The 21,931-nt window shown below is 40.5% G+C and overlaps 1 protein-coding gene across 2 annotated transcripts in view; it reads left to right on the plus strand.

Annotated features, from left to right (window-relative positions):
• The first annotated feature begins 13,834 nt into the window (after positions 1-13,834).
• The window catches only part of syt7b (synaptotagmin VIIb), a 47,164-nt gene continuing 39,067 nt past the window's right edge, over positions 13,835-21,931 (plus strand). The window contains exons 1-2 of one of the 2 annotated variants that reach the window (XM_080297536.1): positions 13,835-14,818; positions 19,727-19,849. In XM_080297536.1, coding sequence (XP_080153662.1) covers positions 14,457-14,818; positions 19,727-19,849 — 485 coding nt within the window. In that variant the 5' untranslated portion in view covers positions 13,835-14,456. The remainder of the gene's footprint in view (positions 14,819-19,726; positions 19,850-21,931) is intronic. The other variant, XM_026166976.2, reaches the window with a different exon arrangement.

The raw sequence follows: 21,931 nt of genomic DNA on the forward strand, positions 1-21,931 counted from the left end.
TGCAACTTTGTTCCAGTTTTGAATTTTGGCCCACTGTGTATTTGAGTTTGACACCCCTGGCCTAAAGGGAAACAGAAAGCCTGATTTTGTAACGCTGTCAGATCACATATCTTTTAAATGGAATTCTCCCCTCTTCCCCGGTAATCCTCATGTTTTTGCATTCAGGCATGTCCACAGTGAGGTGGTGTTTAGTATGCACTGCTGGCCATACAGCAGCTGATAGAGATGTGCAGCACCATCCCTTAATATCTGTGATTCCTTGGGCTGCGCTGACACTAACTAAAATTATGCACAATTTCCAAACTGCTGCTTTCAGACAGAAAGGCTGCAGTTGTATAGGAGTTTGAGCCCTGTGTCTTTAAAACAATACAGAAGAGTAAACTGGGGAAGCAACAGTATAGTTTGCTCTTAAATCACATACAGCGTGTACAAATGAATGTCTTTGATAGCTCCACTGCTTACAGCCCTGCTAACTTCACCTGGGTAGACCCTCCCTACCTCTCACCTGCAGCCCATGGACTGTTACCATGGAGACGGACAACCCTCAGAGAAAAGATCCCACTGTTTAACAAAACTTTTCCCCATTCCCCACTCAACGCCAAATATTAAAATCTTCTTTTCAGGATTGTGTAATAAATAACCAACATCCACAGAGGGTTGAACGTAGTGCACTAAGAAAATGAGTTTTTCAGTTTTTGTCAGGATTACTTTGACATTCAGAGAAGTACAGTGGGGCAAAAAAGTATTTAGTCAGCCACCGATTGTGCAAGTTCCCCCACTTAAAATGATGACAGAGGTCAGTAATTTGCACCAGAGGTACACTTCAACTGTGAGAGACAGAATGTGAAAAAAAAAATCCATGAATTCACATGGTAGGATTTGTAAAGAATTTATTCGTAAATCAGGGTGGAAAATAAGTATTTGGTCACCTCAAACAAGGAAAATCTCTGGCTCTCACAGACCTGTAACGTCTTCTGTAAGAAGCTTTTCTGTCCCCCACTCGTTACCTGTATGAATGGCACCTGTTTGAACTCATCATCTGTATAAAAGACACCTGTCCACAGCCTCAAACAGTCAGACTCCAAACTCCGCCATGGCCAAGACCAAAGAGCTTTCGAAGGACACCAGGAAAAGTATTGTAGACCTGCACCAGACTGGGAAGAGTGAATCTACAATAGGCAAGCAGCTTGGTGTGAAAAAATCAACTGTGGGAGCAATCATCAGAAAATGGAAGACATACAAGACCACTGATAATCTCCCTCGATCTGGGGCTCCACGCAAGATCTCATCCCGTGGGGTCAAAATGATCATGAGAACGGTGAGCAAAGATCCCAGAACCACACGGGGGGACCTGGTGAATGACCTGCAGAGAGCTGGGACCAAAGTAACAAAGGTCACCATCAGTAACACACTACAACGGCAGGGAATCAAGTCCCGCAGTGCCAGACGTGTTCCGCTGCTGAAGCCAGTGCATGTCCAGGCCCGTCTGAAGTTTGCCAGAGAGCACATGGATGATACAGCAGAGGATTGGGAGAATGTCATGTGGTCAGATGATACCAAAGTAGAACTTCTTGGTATAAACTCAACTCGTCGTGTTTGGAGGAAGAAGAATACTGAGTTGCATCCCAAGAACACCATACCTACTGTGAAGCATGGGGGTGGAAACATCATGCTATGGGGCTGTTTTTCTGCCAAGGGGACAGGACGACTGATCCGTGTTAAGGACAGAATGAATGGGGCCATGTATCGTGAGATTTTGAGCCAAAACCTCCTTCCATCAGTGAGAACTTTGAAGATGAAACGAGGCTGGGTCTTCCAACATGACAATGATCCAAAACACACCGCCCGGGCAACAAAGGAGTGGCTCCGTAAGAAGCATTTGAAAGTCCTGGAGTGGCCTAGCCAGTCTCCAGACCTCAACCCCATAGAAAATCTGTGGCGGGAGTTGAAAGTCCGTGTTGCTCGGCGACAGCCCCAAAACATCACTGCTCTCGAGAAGATCTGCATGGAGGAATGGGCCAAAATACCAGCTACTGTGTGTGCAAACCTGGTAAAGACCTATAGTAAACGTTTGACCTCTGTCATTGCCAACAAAGGTTATGTTACAAAGTATTGAGTTGTATTTTTGTTATTGACCAAATACTTATTTTCCACCCTGATTTACTAATAAATTCTTTACAAATCCTACCATGTGGATTCATGGATTTTTTTTTTCACATTCTGTCTCTCACAGTTGAAGTGTACCTCTGGTGCAAATTACTGACCTCTGTCATCATTTTAGGTGGGGGAACTTGCACAATCGGTGGCTGACTAAATACTTTTTTGCCCCACTGTATGATTATTTGCTTTCTGGCTGACATGACATGATACTACTCATGTAGTATGTTTTATTAAGAGCTAAAGCTTCTTTTTTCAAACTGAGAATGAACTAAGGGGCTGCACCAGAATCCAGTAAAAAATAAATAAATAAGGGAGGATTACTTTGGAGTGTAGCATGCAAAATAGTAAATCCCCTTTAAATATAAATCTGCAGTCAAGATGTGGTCAGATTAGCTTGAGTTCAGAGGTCTGAAGAAAAAGTGACTTCTTCAGCAAAACATGTAATAGGCACACCGGTCCAGTTTGTCCATTTCATGCTTTGCCTCTCCAAAACGTGAACATGCAGAAGTTGTATTGTGCATGCAGAAGTTGAATTACCAGCGGAGATGATGTATGAAGTTCATTTCAGGGTGCCTAATTGCCAGAAACGATTAAGCTGTGCGGCTAATATGTATTTACATGTAAATGCGTTCATAATGTCTAATAAAATGCTTTCCTGTGATTATTTTCATGTGGGCTTGAAATAAAATGTTTCCCTCTGTTGTTACTGCAACTTCTGCATGTGTATCTGTTTCACATTTTGGAGAGGCAAAGCGTGAAATGGACGCAGTGGACCAGCATGACCAGCATGTAATATCTGTAATATCGGGTTGTAATGTTGGTCCAGGATCAACATTGCATCTGACCAATCACGTTGTTGTGATGTCATAACTTTGGAATGTGGAGCAAAAAGAAAAAAGAAGCTTTTGTTAATATAAAACCCTCTTCATGAAAAAAAATTATTAACATTTCCAGTGTTTTCTTTATTAATTTGAACAGTGTAATAAATATATTATCAAGTTAGGTTTCCTAGCCAGATTTATGTTACTGATATTAGTATGCCAGTGATAGTTTTTAATAGCGTTAGCTATTTTTTTGGCTAATGCTAAGATATTGTGACTCGTCAGTTGCTATGTTGATTCTGGACTACAATTGTTATGATGATAGGAGGATAGTAACAACACCAATTCGTTGATATTATGCTCAGTTTTTCCACTGAAGAAGAAGTGAAAAGCTATACCCAAATGAACAAACCAAACTGTATCGGATTTCCTTATCTTGATTATTGAACATGCACCAAATAAAGAGGCAGCTTCATTAATGTAAATGCAGAAGGCTTACAACAATGGGTGAACTGGTTACACTAAAAAAACGGGAAAAGTTCTTTGAACAGTTAATTCCAAATGTTGCAAAACTGCTCAAATGCAGTCCTATGCCCAGGTCAGCTCGACCCAGCAGAGCAGCTTTTCAGTTATTGAAGACAAAACTGACCCAGAAGCAAGCAGCAACTGAAAGTAGCAGCAGTTAAGGCCTGGAAGAGCATCTCAAGGGATGAATGGGTTCTTTCATCTAATTACTGAAAACAATCCTTATATTTAAATAATGTTAGCTTGTAGCTTGAAAATGAGTAACTGTGTGTAAACATGGCTGCAATTCCTGAACAGTTAATTCTAAATTTTTGTTACAAATCTTGAATGAAAAGTGAAAGTTCACACTTTCAGTATTATATTCAATATCTGAGGGTGGTACTTTCTTCTTTCCACCAGAAAACAAATAATTGTATTTCTCAAAATGTCCATCTGTTCCTTTAATGACGTGGTTTTTGGTCTGACTTTTTTCACTGTTTTGTTTTGGGGGGTTTTGTGAGTGTAAAGTTACGTGTTTTTACCCCCACTCCCCTTTCTCCTTCACTCTTTCTGTGTTTTCTGCTTGTTGTCACTACTCGTACTATCACTCATAGTACTTTGAGTGCTTTAAGCCTCCCTGATAGCCCTCCTGAGTCTAGTCTACTAAGCCTTATTCCAAAAATAGTGACACTGTATCCTTGGTGTACAGTGCAACGTCTGTTTCATATCAACCTCCATTCCATCATTTAGATGCACCTCACACAGTCACTGAGGCATTAAGTGAACCTGTTCTTTCTTATTTTCTCTAATTATAACTCACTTGACTCTTTCAAAACCACCAGGCGCTCAGTTATTTGGTGTCTGTGCAGTGGTGCTGAAATTATTTTTAAATTCAGCGAACAGCAGTGATTATAGCTTTTGTTGTGATTGCATTTCATTCTGTTATTGACAAGATTAATTCTGTGTGGCATTTGATAAGATAGTAATGGTGAGATTTCTGAATAGGGTGATAGTGGATCACTGAGCTATTTCATAGTCCTTACTGTGGCGATTCCTTTGTACAAAGCAAGTTTGTTTAGCAGCTTTCAAAGGTGTCTTTCTGAGGTAAATCGAAAATTACTGTTTGGAAACAGTTCAGACAAATTATATCTAAAAGCAAGGAAAAAAGGGATCAAGTCACGAAAAAGAACATGTTATTCAAGTAATGATATTCAAGTTGTGATTAATTATATCACATTCATCATTGCAAAAACAATCATTCACTTAACTGTCAGCCTACACTTAATGCTTGAATGTCGTTGTGGATGCCCTCCTGTTGTTCACCTGTGTGTCGTGTGATTTGTCCTCAATCAAAAGGTCCCGTACTGATCTCAGCGTTCTGTCTGTACTCGTCTCTGTGACGTCCGAGTCCAGGTCAGCTGGGGTTGGGTTTGTGGCATGCTGAGAAGAAAAGAGGACACTTTATATTGAAATGCTTTTTTTTTTATTTCAATGGGAATATTTGCAAATTAAGTGAAATATTTTATGCAAATGCATAAAAGTGCTGCAGGCGAGTTCTTGTGAACAGACTATAGCATTCTGTTTTCATACCCTGCAGTCTTAAAATGTGAAAATGACGCATTTGCATCATTTCTCGGCTGTTATGCCTGCCTCCGAGAGCCAGCGGCTTGGTCACTGCTGTGTACATGTATGAGTGAAATGGGCAGAATGTCGGGTTCTTGTGGTCCTTTTCTTACCTTAAACTAGGATATAGTGGACTGAGCAGCTACAATAACAAAAGTTTTCTGAATATCACTCCACACTTAGTGAGAATCTGTGTAAATTCGACATTAAGAAGTTGCTTTAATAACATATTTTACAATGAACAGAGTAAGCTTTTGTGCAGCTTTGAACTGAATTATTGTAAATATGTTTTGCCCCCTTTTAGTCCCCAAAGAGTGAGATGACTGTCCTCTCCAATTTAGTCAAAGCATTGGTGACGAGCAGCTGCTCTTCCAAGTTTTTGTTATTCACTGGACACTTGTGGCTAGACTGAGTGCCTGTGAAGTGTCTTAGTCATCGATTTGACTAACTCATAACACTTTTGCTCTCCGGCTCTGTGCGTCTGTCTCTCGTCTATCTCTCTCTTTTTTGTTTTGTTTGTACCTTCTCGTGGGTCTGTCTGTCCGTGTTTTCCTTGTCTACGACCCACCCCACCGTTCCACCCAGTGGGGCTGTGGATAAGGGTGGGCAGGGTGGTGCTGGACCCTCACCGGGGGCCAGTGACAGCGGGGGTGGTGCTTGCTCTGGGACTGGGGCAGGGCCCAGTCGCAGCGACAGCGTGCGGAGCATGGTGACGGGGGGCAGCAAGGCCGGGCGCTGGCAGACGGTCCAGAGCCACATGCATGCCGGAGGCCTGCGGTTTAGCAAGTGAGTGGCGCATGGTGACATGGGGCACGCATGAGGGGCTACAGTGGGCACAACAGCAGCATGGTGTGGCAATCAAGGAAGTGAGTCTGTAAAAATATCATGGATGGAGTAGTTGCATGTACTCTTTTTTTTGTTCTTTTAACACATTTGAAACCCTGTGCAGGTGAAGACAATGTAAAGCAGGCTTTAAAGAGAAGATGCTTTGCAGAATGCACCTGCTATGCATGAGTAACCGTTTAAACCTCTTGGCTACAGACAGGTTCCTCACTCATAAACAAATGCCATTTTTATGTCAGCTGCCAACCAAGTGATGTTGCAGACAAAGCAAATTCACGCAGCCGTACTGTTCCTCTGCAGGCTCCAATTTGCTGAAGGCTGTAACAGTTTCAAGAATTTCAGACAAAACAGATGCTCTCTGAAGATCTTCAGAAACGACATGTTCATTCATCTGAAGTAACAGCTTTTTAAACTCTGAGTGGGTTGCTGGATAAACAGCAGGAGAGCAGTTTTATCCGGGCTAGTGATACGAATGAACCTTCTGTTAGTAACTGCTGGATGAATATGATAAGATGATACTGTAAACAACATCATTCGATAACGGTGCTGCGTAGTGGGAGGAGGTAGTAAAAGTTACCCAAAGTTTGAGCAGTTTATTGCTTGCATTGACATGAAACTCCCTTTAATTAATCAGGGCAAAAGTCTGAAAACTGGATTCTTTTTTTGCTATAGAGTCAGTGTGAGTAAACTGTAAATACATACAGTAAATACAAACACAAGGATGTTATCTCTCAGAAACCAAAGGGAAATACGTATACGTAAAGACTAGGGCCAAGTTACAGGATGGCCCCAGTCTTCATTTTGCGTTAACCAAAACAGTCCCAAGTTTCTAAAACTTTGAAGTAGAAATACAAAATAGACTCAGGATAGCTATTTGTTAGCTATAACCTTTCTGTGTGACCTTTACACATTCTTCCACTCATCCCAGGCCCCACTGTGACCCTTCTTTGGATAAGTGGTTAAGAAAATGAATGGATGGAATTAACAGCTGCCCTCATTGTGTGGCATTAAAAAACGCACACAAGCTTAATGTAACAGCTTCGTTGCAGAGATAAAGATTTATGATTTGGTGTCATTTCTAGTGATGTGCGATACCACTGATTTCCTTTCCGATCCGACACCAAGTAAAATTCAGGGTGGTATCGACGATACTGATCCGATACCGATACTTTGTACAAAAACGTATTTCAGTTATTGTATCTCAAATTATAGCGTCATAATGATTACAGGACATCGGATTACTTGTTCTTATCGTTTAATAATGCACAGTTAACATATAGAAATAAGAAAACTGAAGTTGTGCGCTATTTGAACACGTTGCCTGCCTGCAGCACTAAAGGACTCTGTGAGAGACGTCTGTCTTGCCCTAGCAGCACCTGTCCCTGTCCTCCTCTTCAGTTCGCCTCAACATAAGCTCATCATATTCTGTGATATGATTTACTCTGAAGTGCTTGATGAGGTTAGTAGTGTTGCCACAACACCTCACTTTCTCGCCACATGTATTGCAAACTACGTCTCAACCGTTTTTGTGGAAGTAAAATACGTCTGCACATGACTCCATTTACGCTCAGCCATTGTTGTGAGTGTGCACACCAAGGGGCTGGACACATTTATACAGACGTACTTTGCACATGACTATGACAGGCGAAAGACTAAGTAGTTCCTTCCAATGTAGACAATCCAAATGATACAGTTTCTTTCCACTCTGTTCCTGTTAATGATAACCTACAAATTTACCCTAAATTACTAAAATATCGATATTTTAATATGAGTATCGATTCTGGAACATAAATGACTGGTATCGGAGGAATCGATATTTCAGTATCGATCCGCACATCACTAGTCATTACTATACAGTGCTATGACAAAGTTTTTGCCCCTTTCCTGATTTCTTCCTTTTATTTTTTTATTATGGCATATTTGACACACTTACAAATTTCAGATAGTCAAAGAAATTTTAATTTTAGACAAAGATAACCAGAGTAAAAACAAAATTCATGTTAAGGGAAAAATGCTATCCAAGCCAGCCTGACCCTCTATGAAAAAATAATTGCCACCTAAACCTAATAACTGGTTGTGCCCCTCTCAGTAATCAATAGAGCATTTGCAATAACTGACAATGAGTCTATTATATCCCTGTGGAGGACTTTTGGCCAACCCTTCTTTGCAGAATTGTTTGTAATCCAGCCACACTGGAGGGTTTTCCAACGGTCATACCAAAGCATCATAATCAGATTTAAGTCCAGATTTTGAGTAGGACACTGACAACTTGACTTATACTGCCACATAAGCCAAGTGTCCTTGAGCTTCAGAGCATGAACTAACAGCTGACAATTGTGCTTCAGGGTTTTCTGGCAGAGAGCAGAATTCACATTTCCATCAAGAATGTCGTCCAAGTCCCGAAGCAGCAAAGCAGCCCCAGACAAGCACACTATCACCACCATGTTTGATTGTTGATATGATGTTCTTTAGATGCTCTGTTAGTTTTACATCAGCCGTAACGGGATTCAAACCATCCAAAACGTTCAGCTTTTGTTGTGTCAGTTCACAGAATATTTTCCTTAAATTTTTTGGCCAATGTGAGACAAGCTTTTTGCTCAGCAGTGGTTATCACCTTTGAACTCTTGCTTGGGTGCCATTTCTGCTCTGTCTCTTTGTGAATCATGAATTATGACCTTAAGTGAGGCCTGCAGTACTGCACTTTGGTGTTCTGGGTTTTTTGCGATGAGTCCTGGATGAGTCGTTGATGCACTCTTGGAGTAATTTTGGTAAGCCAGCCACTCCTGGGAAAGTTCACCACTGTTGCAAGCCTTGCACCTCCATTTGTGGATAATGGCTCTCACTGTGGTCCACTGGATTCCTAAAGCCTTAGAAAAGGCTTTGTAACCCTTTTCAGACTGATAGATGTCAATGACTTTGACATCTTGAGTTTTTTTTGGTCGTGTCAGACAGGTTTAAGTGATATCTTGGGGGCGGTTACTTTTTCACACAGGGCTAGGTAGGTTTGGACCCCTTTTTTTACCTTAGTAAACGAAATCACTATTTTAAAACTGCAAATTTGATGACGTGAAATATGTAAGTGTGAGAAAACATTTAAAAAAGAAATGCATGTTATCCAACAATGTAAATCATCACAAATAGTGCTTTCTAAACTACAATTAAGTGAATTTTTGCAATTATAATTTGTCAAACAAACTGGTTGCTGAAAGCTGAATTTTTTTTCAACACCTGTAGCACATACAAGATATAATGACAATAACATGTGTGAATCAAACGGTCTCCTGGAAACAGTTTGATCATTGAATTAAGAGCAGTACTCTGTAATATACAATAGATTAATAAGTGGAGCTCTACAATAGCGTTCAGCACAGTAGATGAAAGCCATCTCTCCACTCAGTCACAATTCCTTCATTACTAGCTAACTCTTCATAATACTGCCTGCCCCTGTTATTCTGATAGAATAGATTAATTAGAAACTAGGAAGCAAAACTGTGATTTCAGAATTGATATTTGCCTCTTGATTGGACTGAAGATAATAGAAACTGCCTCCATGCATAAAATGATGAATGAAAATTAGGGAACTGGAGAGCTCAGTGCACAGCAAGAAAACACAGGCAAATAAACAATTTGCAAGCAAACCAAGAAAACATCTTCACCAATTAGACAACACATGCCCTAAATGTAGGACAATGGTTCTGTTTCCTCACCTCGCAGCATTTATTGAAATTGTGCTTTCTTGTGTCTGTGCATTATGTTTGAGTGACCTTTATTTAAATAGTATACTGATATAAACATGAATTTAAATGGTAAATGGCCTGTATTTGTATAGCGCTTTACTTAGTCCCTAAGGACCCCAAAGCGCTTTACACTACATTCAGTCATCCACCCATTCACACACACATTGACACACTGGTGATGGCAAGCTACATAGTAGCCACAGCCACCCTGGGGCGCACTGACAGAGGCGAGGCTGCCGGACACTGGCGCCACCGGGCCCTCTGACCACCACCAGTAGGCAACGGGCGAAGTGTCTTGCCCAAGGACGAACTCCCAACTCTTGAGCCATGATCGCCCCACAATTAAGTTATCCCACCACATTATTCTTTACTCCTATCACTCCTCTGTTTTGTTTTCCTGCTCTTTTTAAATCCACCTGTATTTCCATTTCTCCTTTGGAATTGGTTTCTATTTTTGAGCATTTACGTCTCTCTGCCATACGATCTTTCACCCTTCACTGTTGATATTTTCTCGCTCTCCTTGTTTTTCACCCTCCTCAATTTCCCTTAATTACGAAATCATTCAAGGTTTATAGTCATCTTAATTGACTTTCAAGCAAGAAGAAATGTGAAAATAACCCTCTAAGTCAGTAATTGGATACAGCAGATAAAAAGGGAGCGTGCTCAGGGTGTATGAATGACTGTAGCTGGTGCCACCGTGCCGATAAAGAAGGCAGCAATGATGTACAGTACCTGAAAGCACAATTTTAAGGGAAACCACTTGAAAAGGGCTTAGAATATTTCAAATGATAAAATTAGTCAAACTCAAGACAGTGAAAAGACTTGAAGCAGGTAATACGGCATGTGCTCAGACATCTGGCTTAATGTCACCATTAAACCATCAAGATATACTAATTTTTCATGATGTCAGCTATGATAACGTGACTATTGAACCCCCCAAAATAAGGGGTATTACATACTCACCAGACACTTCATTAGGTACTCCTGTTTAACTGCTCATTAAAGCAAATATCTAATCAATTGGTCAAATGGCAGCAAAGCAGAGTATGCTAAAGTTCAGACTGAGCATTTAGAAGAAAGGTAATTTAGGCAACTTTGAACACACATAACCTTTTTAGACTTTTACAGAGAATTGTCAGAAAAAGAGCAAGTATCCAGTGAACATCAGTTCCCTAGATGAAAAGGTTTCGTTGATGCCAGAGGTCAGAGGGGGATGGCCAGACTGCTTTGAGCTGATAGAAAGCCAACAATAACTCAAATAACCGCTAGTTATAATCAAAGTATGAAGCAGAGCATCTCTGACCTCACAACACAACAAGCCGTGAAGCAGGTGGGCTACAGCGGTAAAGGACCAAGAACAAGTTAAGAACAAGAAGCTGAAACTATAATTCTCATGGGATGACCAAATATGGACAACAGAAGATTGGAAAAATGTGGCCTGGCCTGAGGAGTTGGAATTTCTGCTATGACTTTTAGACAGTGTGGTCGGAATTAGACATAAACAGTATGAAAAATCCCATCTTGTATCAGTTGCTCAGGCTGATTCTTGTGTAATGGTGTGGGGGATACACATTTTCTGCCCTTCAGTACCATCAGTGGCCTCAGTTAGCCTAGCCTATCAAGTAATGGTACTCAAATGGCCTCTACAGTCACTAGATCTCAATCCAATAGAGCCCGTTTGAGTTGTAGTGAAATGGGAGATTCACACAAGTGAATGTTGACATGCTGTCATGCCAGCATGGACCAGAATCTCAGAGGCCACCAAGAATTTATGCATTTATGAGGGCAAAAGAGGCTTCAACTCATTACTAGAAAAGTGTAACTAATGAAGTGTCTGGTGAATATAGGGGTGTTAAAGGTGTTAAGTCACCTTCTTATTTTGGCTATACCAAAGTTAGCTGCAAATTTTAGTTCATTTGCTCAAATCATCATGCAGCAATAACGTAGGTCATCAATTTCCTCTTTTAACATCCCATTTTACACCTGCCCACCTGTCCTGTCACATGCCAATTCCTTTATCTGAGGAACAATGCATCCTGTAGAGTAAAACACAGCCAGACAATCAAATTCATCAAAGCTAAGAATCCTTATAAAATACATTACCTATAGTAAAAAATGCTAAAAGGTTTTAAATTAATTGAAGCTAAAATTATCAGAGCACATATAAAGGGATGATCTACTGTAACAGTGTACTGTTATTAAAAATATATATTCTACATAGTCTTGGTGTACAAAGACTGTGTAGCTCAGTACAAAGACTCATAAAAGTTTAAATGTTTAGGTTCAAATGATTAATTTAGAAGTTGTGCGATTATATTTTAGTTATTTCATGTTTATGCTTGGATAAGTGGTTGTGTGAACTGTTTGTGTTAAGATTTAAGTTGTTCATATTTCTTACATGAACATCTAGCTTGAAACTCTTTTTCCTGATCAGAGCTCTAAATATTTTTTTCTTCTAATGATGATCATATCTTCAAAACAGTTTTGCCCTAATGACGTCGATTTATGTCATAGTTTTTGACTTTTTACTGAAAAATCGGACTTCCTGATTGCTGTTGCTCACCTGTTGCACTGATTATTCAAGCTGGGATAATCCAAGCCATGAAAGTGCTCCTGCTAACAGTCGCCCATAGCTGTTTGTGTAGGAAAATAAATAAAAAAGTCAAACTTCTGGAACCCCAAATGCCCTCCTCCCACTTCAAAACCGTATAATTCTGCTCAACAGAAATCCGCCAAATGACTTTTATACATTAATTCACATTTATTCAGTTCGAATATTAGGCACAAGTAAACAAACACACTCATCAAAGTCTCTCCCCAGGAAAGATCTAATGGTGTGCTCCGTGTGCGTTTGTATGAGAGAAAACATGCATGCACCAGAGCATGTATATGAGCCCTGTCTTGTATTTACTTGATCCAGCATTGCACTGCTCCTCAGGGTGCTTGTTTCCTGGCTCTCCAACAGAGTCAGAGCCGAGGTAATACCAAAGAGCGCTGCTGTACACAACTCAAGTCCAGGCAGTAAATCCTCCCTCACTGCATTAGCTTCAGACAGAGCTGTTTAGCACAAGCTTACAGTCATCAGGCAGGGCAGTGATTGAGGGGAGGATAAGGGGTGAAGCACTATTACATGCTTGTAAGAGTAGCAGACCTGTAATTAGAGGGCAGACTTAAGGAACGGTGATTGGAGGTGGTGTGGCTATAGAGTGATGTGAGGGCTGAGGGTAAAGAAAAGATGAATAGGCAGAGGAGAACCACAAAGGTAAAAGGAAGAGCTGCGAGTGAAAACATAGCAGGAGCCGACAGGACCTTTGAGAAAGATTGGTGGAAGCAAAAGGGAAGAAGGTAGAAGTAGGTCAAGGCTAATTAGGGAGATAGATAACGGAGAGAAAGAAATTCAGCACTGCAGATGGAGAGCCGAGTCTCAAGTGAAGAGATAGTGCTACTATACCTTAAGCTCCAATTTAATTCCACTTAACGCTGAGGTAGGAACCATGTTTGTAGAATCATAAAAGGGGAAAAAGAACCTAATAACCTTTCAGTATATTGTAATTACAGTGGTCTTAGGTGGGGGGTGGGGGGGGGGGGGACTAGACTCTTGCACTTCTTGTGCTCTAATCAGACGTTGGAGAATCGAGCCTGTGATGGGAGACCGGACCAATCAGATCATTTCAGACCTGATCACAGGAGTAATGTAAAGTAGAATAAGAGTCCAAGTCCACACGAGAATTAAGATGTTGGAGGTATTAGTGGTTAACTGGAGAACTTTCAGCTGGGAGAGCTGGGTTCATGTTCCTATGTGAAGTTTAAAGTCAGAGTTGATTGTGTGAGCAAATGCTCATATGCTTGATTGCTGGGAGGGAGTTGGCACAAGAAGGAAGAGCTGCAGGAGGAGATCTGTCTATGTTGAAGATTCACCCTTTCTAGATTTCGGCTGCAGTTTTAAGACCTGATCCCACTGAATGCATCACGCACAACAACAAAAAATCTCCCAAACTATGACCGCTGAACACATCAGAATGCAACTCATCAGTTTGTTTGCTCATAGACAGACAGACTGCCTTCGTGTGTTTTCTTTTAATGGGCTTATTAGACAGCACTAGCTGCTCGTTAGTGGAACAGCTGGCATGATGGGCATTTAGATTCAATGTAGAGTCACCCATGTCACGCCGTGTGAAATAATTTTGTTTGGCTTTCGTCATTTTATCAACCTGAAGGACAGCTGCAAAGAGGACTACACCCTGATTTTGGCATTCTGATGCTGCAAAATGTGCATTTCCAGTGGGACCAGTGTCACTGGCTGCAGGTTTTTAATTTGTCTGTGATTCTACAAAAAGCAGAGGTTTGTTTAGTCGCCAGTTTGGATATGAATGATATGTTGTATGCCAGACTAAACACGTATGGTCAGCTAGGCAAGATAAGGCAAAAATTCAGCACAGCTGTTTTCTTGCAGATGTTTAACAAGTATCTCAAGCTTGTTGGCAACTCCTTCTTTACTGATCTTTGCTCTCTCTCAAGTCTCTCTCCCTTGGATATTCACTGCAGACTCCTAGAGTTCAGTCAGTGCTGTGCTTATGTATGTTTTGGCCATTTTTATCCTCTCTTCCTTTTGATATCAACATAATAACATGTTACAAATTTGTTTTATACTTTCATCTTTCACCCTTTCATCTCAAAACGGCCTGCTCTTTCTTCTATATTCCCATTACGTATCTCTAACTCCATTTATTTCCTTTTTTTTGTATCCATCTCTGTCCTCGGTGTTCCCATGTATCCGTTCAGCTTTGGGGACGCTTCCCTTTCATCAGCTTCCACCCTGGAGCACATCCCGTCCTCAGCTGTGGCGCGCCCTCGGCCCCTGGTCCGGCAGCAGAGCCTCCAACAGCCCCTCACTCACCAGCCTCCTCCGGGTCCCAACGACCCCCCAGTCACCTCGCAGAGTCTGGGCCAGTTGCACACAGGCCCAGGCGGGGGGGGCCACCGTGGGGGCCCGCGGGGGGTCCGGGGGAGTCCGGCTGGAGCCTCCCGGTACAGAGGAACAGGGACAGGCCGATCAAGGTCAAATCCAGGCAGCTGGGACCACATGGTGGAGCAAATCCGAACCCGAGGTCTGGATGTTAAGTCGTTCCTGTAAGTACTTTACTTTCCTATAAGTAAAGTTGAGGATCATATGTGCAGCACTGCAAATACAAATTTATTAAATTTAGTGCACCATTTCATTGTAGTCTCTTAAATCCTGCCTTCAGTTTTCAAATTATCGTTTGTGTGCTGGAGTGTGATCTGTGGCATTGTCAGTCTTCAAATCCTGTAAGTAATAGTATAAATAGTCGAATGTGAAATTACTTTGTAAAATAAAAGTTCTGCTTTCAAAAGTGTACCGAAATATAAATGTTTAATATTACTCATAACAAGAGAAGTATAGCAGGAATAATAAAATGGACCCGTGAGTGTCGCACTAATACATAATTATCACTATATCATTAATGTTTAAATAGCTTTTTGCTGCTGCAGGTGGTTGACGGGGCTAATTTGAACTGTTTTAAATGCACCACATTTGTGGTTAAGTTGATAATAAAGCATCTCTGTACGTAAAAGTAGCGGATCAAACTTCCTTCTGAAATGTAGGCAATTAGAAGGAACACACTCAAATTTTAAATACTCAAACAAGTAACTCAAACGTTGCATCCTACTGCTGGAACGTGGTGCTGTTAAATCTTGTTGAGTGCTGCTGAGAGGTTTTTTGTTCGCCCCCCTTTTTTTCACTCATGCCTGACAAAATAAAGCTCTCAGTATAAAGCACCAGAAACCGAAAGAGATTCTTCATGAGTGTGGGATTTCTTGAAGGGCTGCCGAATAAGCTGTGGTCTAATAAAGTGACAAAATGGCAAAGCGTGTGCTTTTTACACAGGATCAACTGCAATCCTCTACGGTCTCTGCAGAACTTCAATTTATTAATTTTGATGAGGTTGTCCCCAAGAGACTCATTTAAATGATTATTTTCAGGGTGTAGTGATATTAATATGCATGTAGTAGAAAAGGTGTGTGTCGGGCATCAAGGGTTTTAACATATTCGTTTTTCATTGCTGTTAATTGCCAATCATGTAAATGTCTCAAATAATAGGTGATATTATCTTCTCTTAAGGTATTTTATAATCACTTTCTAATGTTCTTCAGCTCCCATTTACATTTATTTGTGTTTATTTACTTGTGTATAGTTTTAAATTTTACAAAAACAGCGCTGGCACATGCAAAAGTTCAGATTTAACATCTGTTTATTATCATATATTTAATATATTTTTATAGTAATTCCAGCAGGTCATAAGAAAAACAAACTTGATTTAAACTTGTCTGGTCTGGAACTGTGCATCACCACAGCATGCATATATTAACTACACAGCAGTACCATAAAATACAAACTTCTGTTTTTTTCCCTATTACGTGCATCTTTTATGTCTTGATTTAGGTGGTATAAAACAGCCAGATACCGCAGGATAGCGTTAGGCCTAACAATAAAATAAACAATCTTTAAATATTCAGATTTCAAAACTTGTTTTCTTCTAAAGTTTTTTTCAAGACAGACTGATAGAAAAAATCCAATCATAAGCAGAAATCTTATAACAAGCCCAACCTGGGTTACAAAAAAATAAAGCAAAGTTAGCCAAAGTCACGAGTGATTTTTCAACACCAATTTTCCAACTCATTCTTCACTGAGTAGAGAAGCTTCTGGTGTGCGATGGTCAGTGATTGTTTTTTGATACCAAGCATGGAGAGCCTTCCTCCACCCCTTAGCTTGAGTGATAGATTACAGATGATGTGCTCTGCAAAGCAGCCTCATGTAAAAGCTCTCCTTCCCGCCTGACCGCAAACATAGATGCTCACACACATCCATCCATACACATAGCTCTTTGCTCTGTACCTTTTACATGTCCGCCCATTAGCAGTGTCTCCGGGGCTATTGACCTCCCTGCCTATGTGAATCATCATTCAAATAAGGCTGTGCACATCATGCACACGAAGGTGGTTGTCCCTGTCCTCGTGAATCTCGTTGGACCAAACACGCCAGCGGTTGACCCTGGAGGTGGTGGGAGAGGGAGACGTGGAGGTGGGTGGGGGCAGTGTGGGTATCATGCATTTGTGATCAGTGGTGTATAAACAAGCAAAAGCAGCAGTTTCACCCTCCAGCTGTGACCATACCTGTCACGCAGTGTGGCATCTGAGCTGCTCCCCTTTCATTTTCCAATCAATAGACCTGATGTAGGTGGCAATGATTTCAGCGTGGAGCACGTGTGTCTTTTTTTTGGTCATCTATATAAATCCATTCACTTTATCGATGAGCGTCATGTAGATGCTGTTTACACATCCCCAGTGGGCTGCAGCCTCTCAAGTACTAATGTGTTCCTCTTGTTGTCAATACTACTTCAACAAAGAGCACCTTGTTTGGTCGGGAGCACTCCAGAGAGTGGGGACAAAAAATATGAAATGTGCAGAGATGAGAGGAGGAAGATCAGAGAAAAGCTAAGAAGAAACTGGAAACATCAGGAAGGAGATAGGATTCTTTCTTTTTTTTTTAAAAAATCTTTTGATCCTATTTAAATCTATTTATGTTTCTAAGCTACATGCACGTCGACACGTGAAGTCAGCGCTGCCAACGTGACTGGCTCGCTGCTGCAGGAGTTAAATTTTTCCAGTTCAATTTTTGAGAGAAAATAAACATTTGGGTCTCTGCAATTTCATTAGCACCCACCACTATCTGTTATTCACAACAAAGGCATTCAGATAAACGTAAGACAGCACCTAATCCACCAAATAAAAAGTAAATAAATAAATAAATGTGAGGCTGAATCTTTTATAGCTAAGCCTAAAACTAAGCCAGCTGATGTTAAGGGCTGCAAGACATCAGAAAAAAAAACATGTTTTGAAGTTGGATTTGGCTTTTAAGGGAAGAGGTAGTGGTGAAGAATACTATATGTTAAGGTTGTCCTTGGATCATGCATGCTATGGTAAAGGGTTGTAAAAAATGAAAAATAAATGTGGTGAATGGAGAAAAAAAGCTAGAAGAGTGTACAATATGTACATACATGTGACTTACTGTCTGTGACTGTGAATCACAAGGTTAGTTGTGGGCAAATGCTCATTTGTTAAGGGCACTGTTTGCATGGCTTTGAATTCATGGCGCAGTGTTGTTCAGTAAAATGCATTTTGGATGATTTCAGGCTTGTTTAGAGAGACAATAACAGCTGCAAATGAACATTGTGTTTCTTTGTTGCAGGTATGCTTGCACCTCTGTTTTTGTGGATTTTCTTTTTTCTTTTTGCTTTGCATGTCATTTGCATGTCATTTCAGGTGATTCTGTTTTTCTCTGAGACAATCCAAACCTTTCTTTTAGGGTTTTCTGTACAAATATTAGCATATTTATTACTCACAGAGGCAACATACAGTGGTGTTAAAAAAAATGTGATCGCCCCCACTTATTTATCAAAAGTTATTCGTTGTTGAACATCACTTTTGTTATTCTCTAACAAACAAAAACAATAGTAAATGATAGCCACATATACAATGTCAGTGCAGTGTTGTGTCAGTGTTAATGAACTGAAGAAATTCAGCTTTGAAGCAATAAATTGGCTGAAAAAAATCTCTACTCATCCAAATGCTACAGCATACAGTACATTAGGCAATCAGAGGGATTACACATTATCTGAAATGTTACAAAACTTTAATGTAATTCAAAGACCGGGTGACTTTTCTTTGCAAACTCACGGCCTCGATGAGTTAATGGTAAAGAACAAAACTTCCCTAATAACTTAAGGTTTAAATCATTTGTGTAACAAACAGCACTGATAATAAAACCAAAGAATGAATAAATACTAACCTGGGATCAATGAAAGGTTCCGAATTAATGGTGCTTCCTTGTTACCTTTAACAAGCACACATAATCTACACTGCCAGACCAATAATAAATCACCACCTTCAGCTGAGAGCCTTATATTGGCTAAATTGCTGTGTAACCTTAAGAAAAACACTTATCAATGAAGCTAATTAGAAAAAAATGTATATGGGTCAGTGGGAAAAGGGTATCATCAGGGCAAGAAGAGCGGCAGATGGATGCACCCATGATGCTTAGTGACTATCATACAAGCCTGTTGGGGCGGTGTTATCGCCGGGGGTTGCTTCAGTTGGTCAGGCCCAGGATCAGCAATCTTAGGTGCCCAAAAATGAGATAAGCCCCAGACCAGGATGACCCGGTTCTCCCATTAATGGATTTTTTTCTTCCATGATGGAGCCGGCATATTCCAAGATGACAATGCCAGGATTCATCAGGCTCAAAGTGTAGAAGAGTGGTTCAGGGAACATGAGAGATCATTTTTACACATGGATCTGCCACCATAGAGCCCGAACCGTAACCTCACACAGCGATCCATCTCTTGTGTAAATTAATGCAACTCTCAACAGAAATAAATATAGTGATATTGTGTAACCTTATATTATGTAATGGTAAATGCATGCTGCCGTCAAAGCTAAAGGTTGTCCAACAAGGTATTATTTTCTTCTGGCTAGAAAATGTATATTAGTGTAAAAAATATATATGCACATCAAACTAGCTGGCAGTCACATTTGGAATAAGGGGTCAGGTTATGTACAAAGGTACATGTCATGCATTAAAAAATGAAGTGTTTTCCAAATTCACTATAAGAAAATTACATTTTTGATAACCAAAACTGTCAGGAATACAAGCATTCATGTCCTATTAAAGAGCCTTTGTATCACTTCGTAGCTCGCAGGTTTGGATGAGAGACATTTAAAAGTGCAGTTTGGATTGAACATATGTTTAAGATGAAATATAATAGTGTCCTCACAGCAATCTACCACCTCTCTCCCACTCTCTGTCTTTGTACATGAATTGTGTGCCGTGTGTATCTGTCGCTGCTTGTTTTTGTGTTTTTTGGATGTGTGTGCCCCTGTGCCTATTTGCCCACATGCCTCTATGGTCTTGTGATGTCCTGTCTGTCTGTCTGTCTGTCTGTGTGCGTGTGTGTCCAGTGAGGGGAAGATGGTTGTTCTGTCTCTAGCAATCGGGCTGGCTGAACAGGATGACTTTGCCAACCTCCCAGATCTACAGGAAGCGCCAGCGAGCAAAGAAAATGAAACCACACCAGAGAAAAGGTAATGAGAGAAAGAGAGAGGGGAATGTGAAGAATGTGAGTTGTTAAGCACAAAAACAAAACGAGCAGCCGAGGTAGCTGCTTGTCATACGGTGAAGAGGTGTGTAATGGATTGTAATTTTAAGCGGGGCAGGGCTATTTATCTCCACTGTGGTGATGAAGAAGTGCGCAGCGTACAGTAGAGTCACCTGAAAGATCAACACTTCATGGCAATTTTAGTCTTGCTTGAAATGCAAATTATTCATAATAACACTACCACTAAGTAGCATATTACAAACCAACAGTTATGTATTTACTGTTCTCATAAATTATAACTGTATTTAAAGATGTAGACCTTCTTTCAATTGTAAGGTTTCACATTATCAAGACTTGGTAAACATAATCTGGTCCTTAGCAACTGTTACAATGAGCTAAATATAACTACAATGCATTACATATTACACTGTGTGATTTTTTACTTATTTAACAAAAACTAAGCCAAAGTACAGATGCAGTGTGTGAAAGATTAACTACACCTTTATAGCTTTTATAGTGATTTAAAGGGTGAGTAACAGCCAGGTGCTGGTAATCAAGTGCAGTTTGATTAGATATCATCAGTAAGTGTGAGCATCACTATATGAAGGATTATATGGCCAATTTGAAGTCTGTCATTCTACAGTGAGAAAGATTATTCTCAAGCGGAAAACATTCAAAACATTCGCTAATCTTCCCAGGAGTGGACATCCCAGCAAATTCGCCCCAAAGTCAGATTGTGCAGTATTCTGAGAAACTGTCAAAAGAGTTACATCTCAGACTCTACAGCCATCAGTTAGCATCCTAATTGTTAAAGTTTATCATGGTACAGTTAGAGAAAGACAGAACAGTATGGCTTATTTGGAAAGGTTACCAGGAGATCAGCTGTTCTATTTAAAAGAACATGGCAACGCAGCTAATGTCTGCAAACGTAAATCCGAGCTAACGCACAAGACTTCTGAAGCAGATGATGTTCGCAGTCGTGTTTGGTGAAAGCCAAACACATCAGCACAAACACCCCATATCAGCTGTTAAGCACTGCGGTGTTTGTGCTGTGCTTTGTTTGGCTTTCACCACACTGGGCGATGATTTGTGCTTGTTTTGGACCCACAGGACCTCTGGCACTTTGCAGCCGTTGAGTCGACCATGCTAGAGTCAAATGTGAGGCCATCTGTCTGACAGCAAATCTGCAAAAGAATGATTGAAAAGAAAAGAAGTGCTTCAATGGCCCAGTTCAAAGCCAGTCCTCAGCCTCATTAAAATGTTGATCTGGGACTGTGAAACATCTGTGTATGAATAAATCTTCACAAACTTCCAAGGATTGAAGCAAAATGTAAAGAAGAGCGGGCAAAAATTCCTCCACAAAAATGTGAGAGGATGATAACGTCCTACAAAGGAGCGATTGCTTCGAGTTTTTGCTGCTGAAGGTGATTCTAGAAGTTGCTGAATCGTGGGGTGTGCTGGGGTGTGTTTCACACACTGTTTCTATAGTTTGGCTTAGTTTCTCTTAAACTTTCTGTTAAATAACGACATGGTCTAATATGTCGTGTTTTGTTGTTCATCTCAGGTTGTATTCATTATATTTTATGACCTGGTAGGGATCAGGTTTAAAATGTCCTGGTGTGTAGAGTCTTAGAACTTAAAGAAAATTGATCAGGGGTTGTACTTTCTCTTTACTTTGACAGACCTGTGAACTTTTTATATATGTAACCTTATTGTTATTTCAAAGCCTATACTGCCAGCACTGCAATTCTGTTTAATAGTATGTCCTTTGTCTTTTTTTCCAAATAAAATAAAAATGTTCAATCTAAAAACAAGCCAGCCTTTTAAACTCCACAATGTACAATCTACTTCTGATGTAGTTATTTTGCATTGTGTAAAACTTCAAAGCATTTGGGTATTAAGATTGTTAATCATCTTACAACAGTATCAGTGTCACTCCCAAATTCATTCTGCAGTCTGACAATAAGACCAACATGCTGCCTCAGTCGTAGAGAGCTGCAGCAGGAAACTTGCAGCAGATGGTCTAAACCCCACAGAGCTCTGATCTCAAAATCACAGAGTCAGTCCG

This window comes from Astatotilapia calliptera, chromosome 1 (genome assembly GCF_964374335.1).
Source record: "Astatotilapia calliptera chromosome 1, fAstCal68.1, whole genome shotgun sequence".
NCBI classification, from domain to species: domain Eukaryota; kingdom Metazoa; phylum Chordata; class Actinopteri; order Cichliformes; family Cichlidae; genus Astatotilapia; species Astatotilapia calliptera.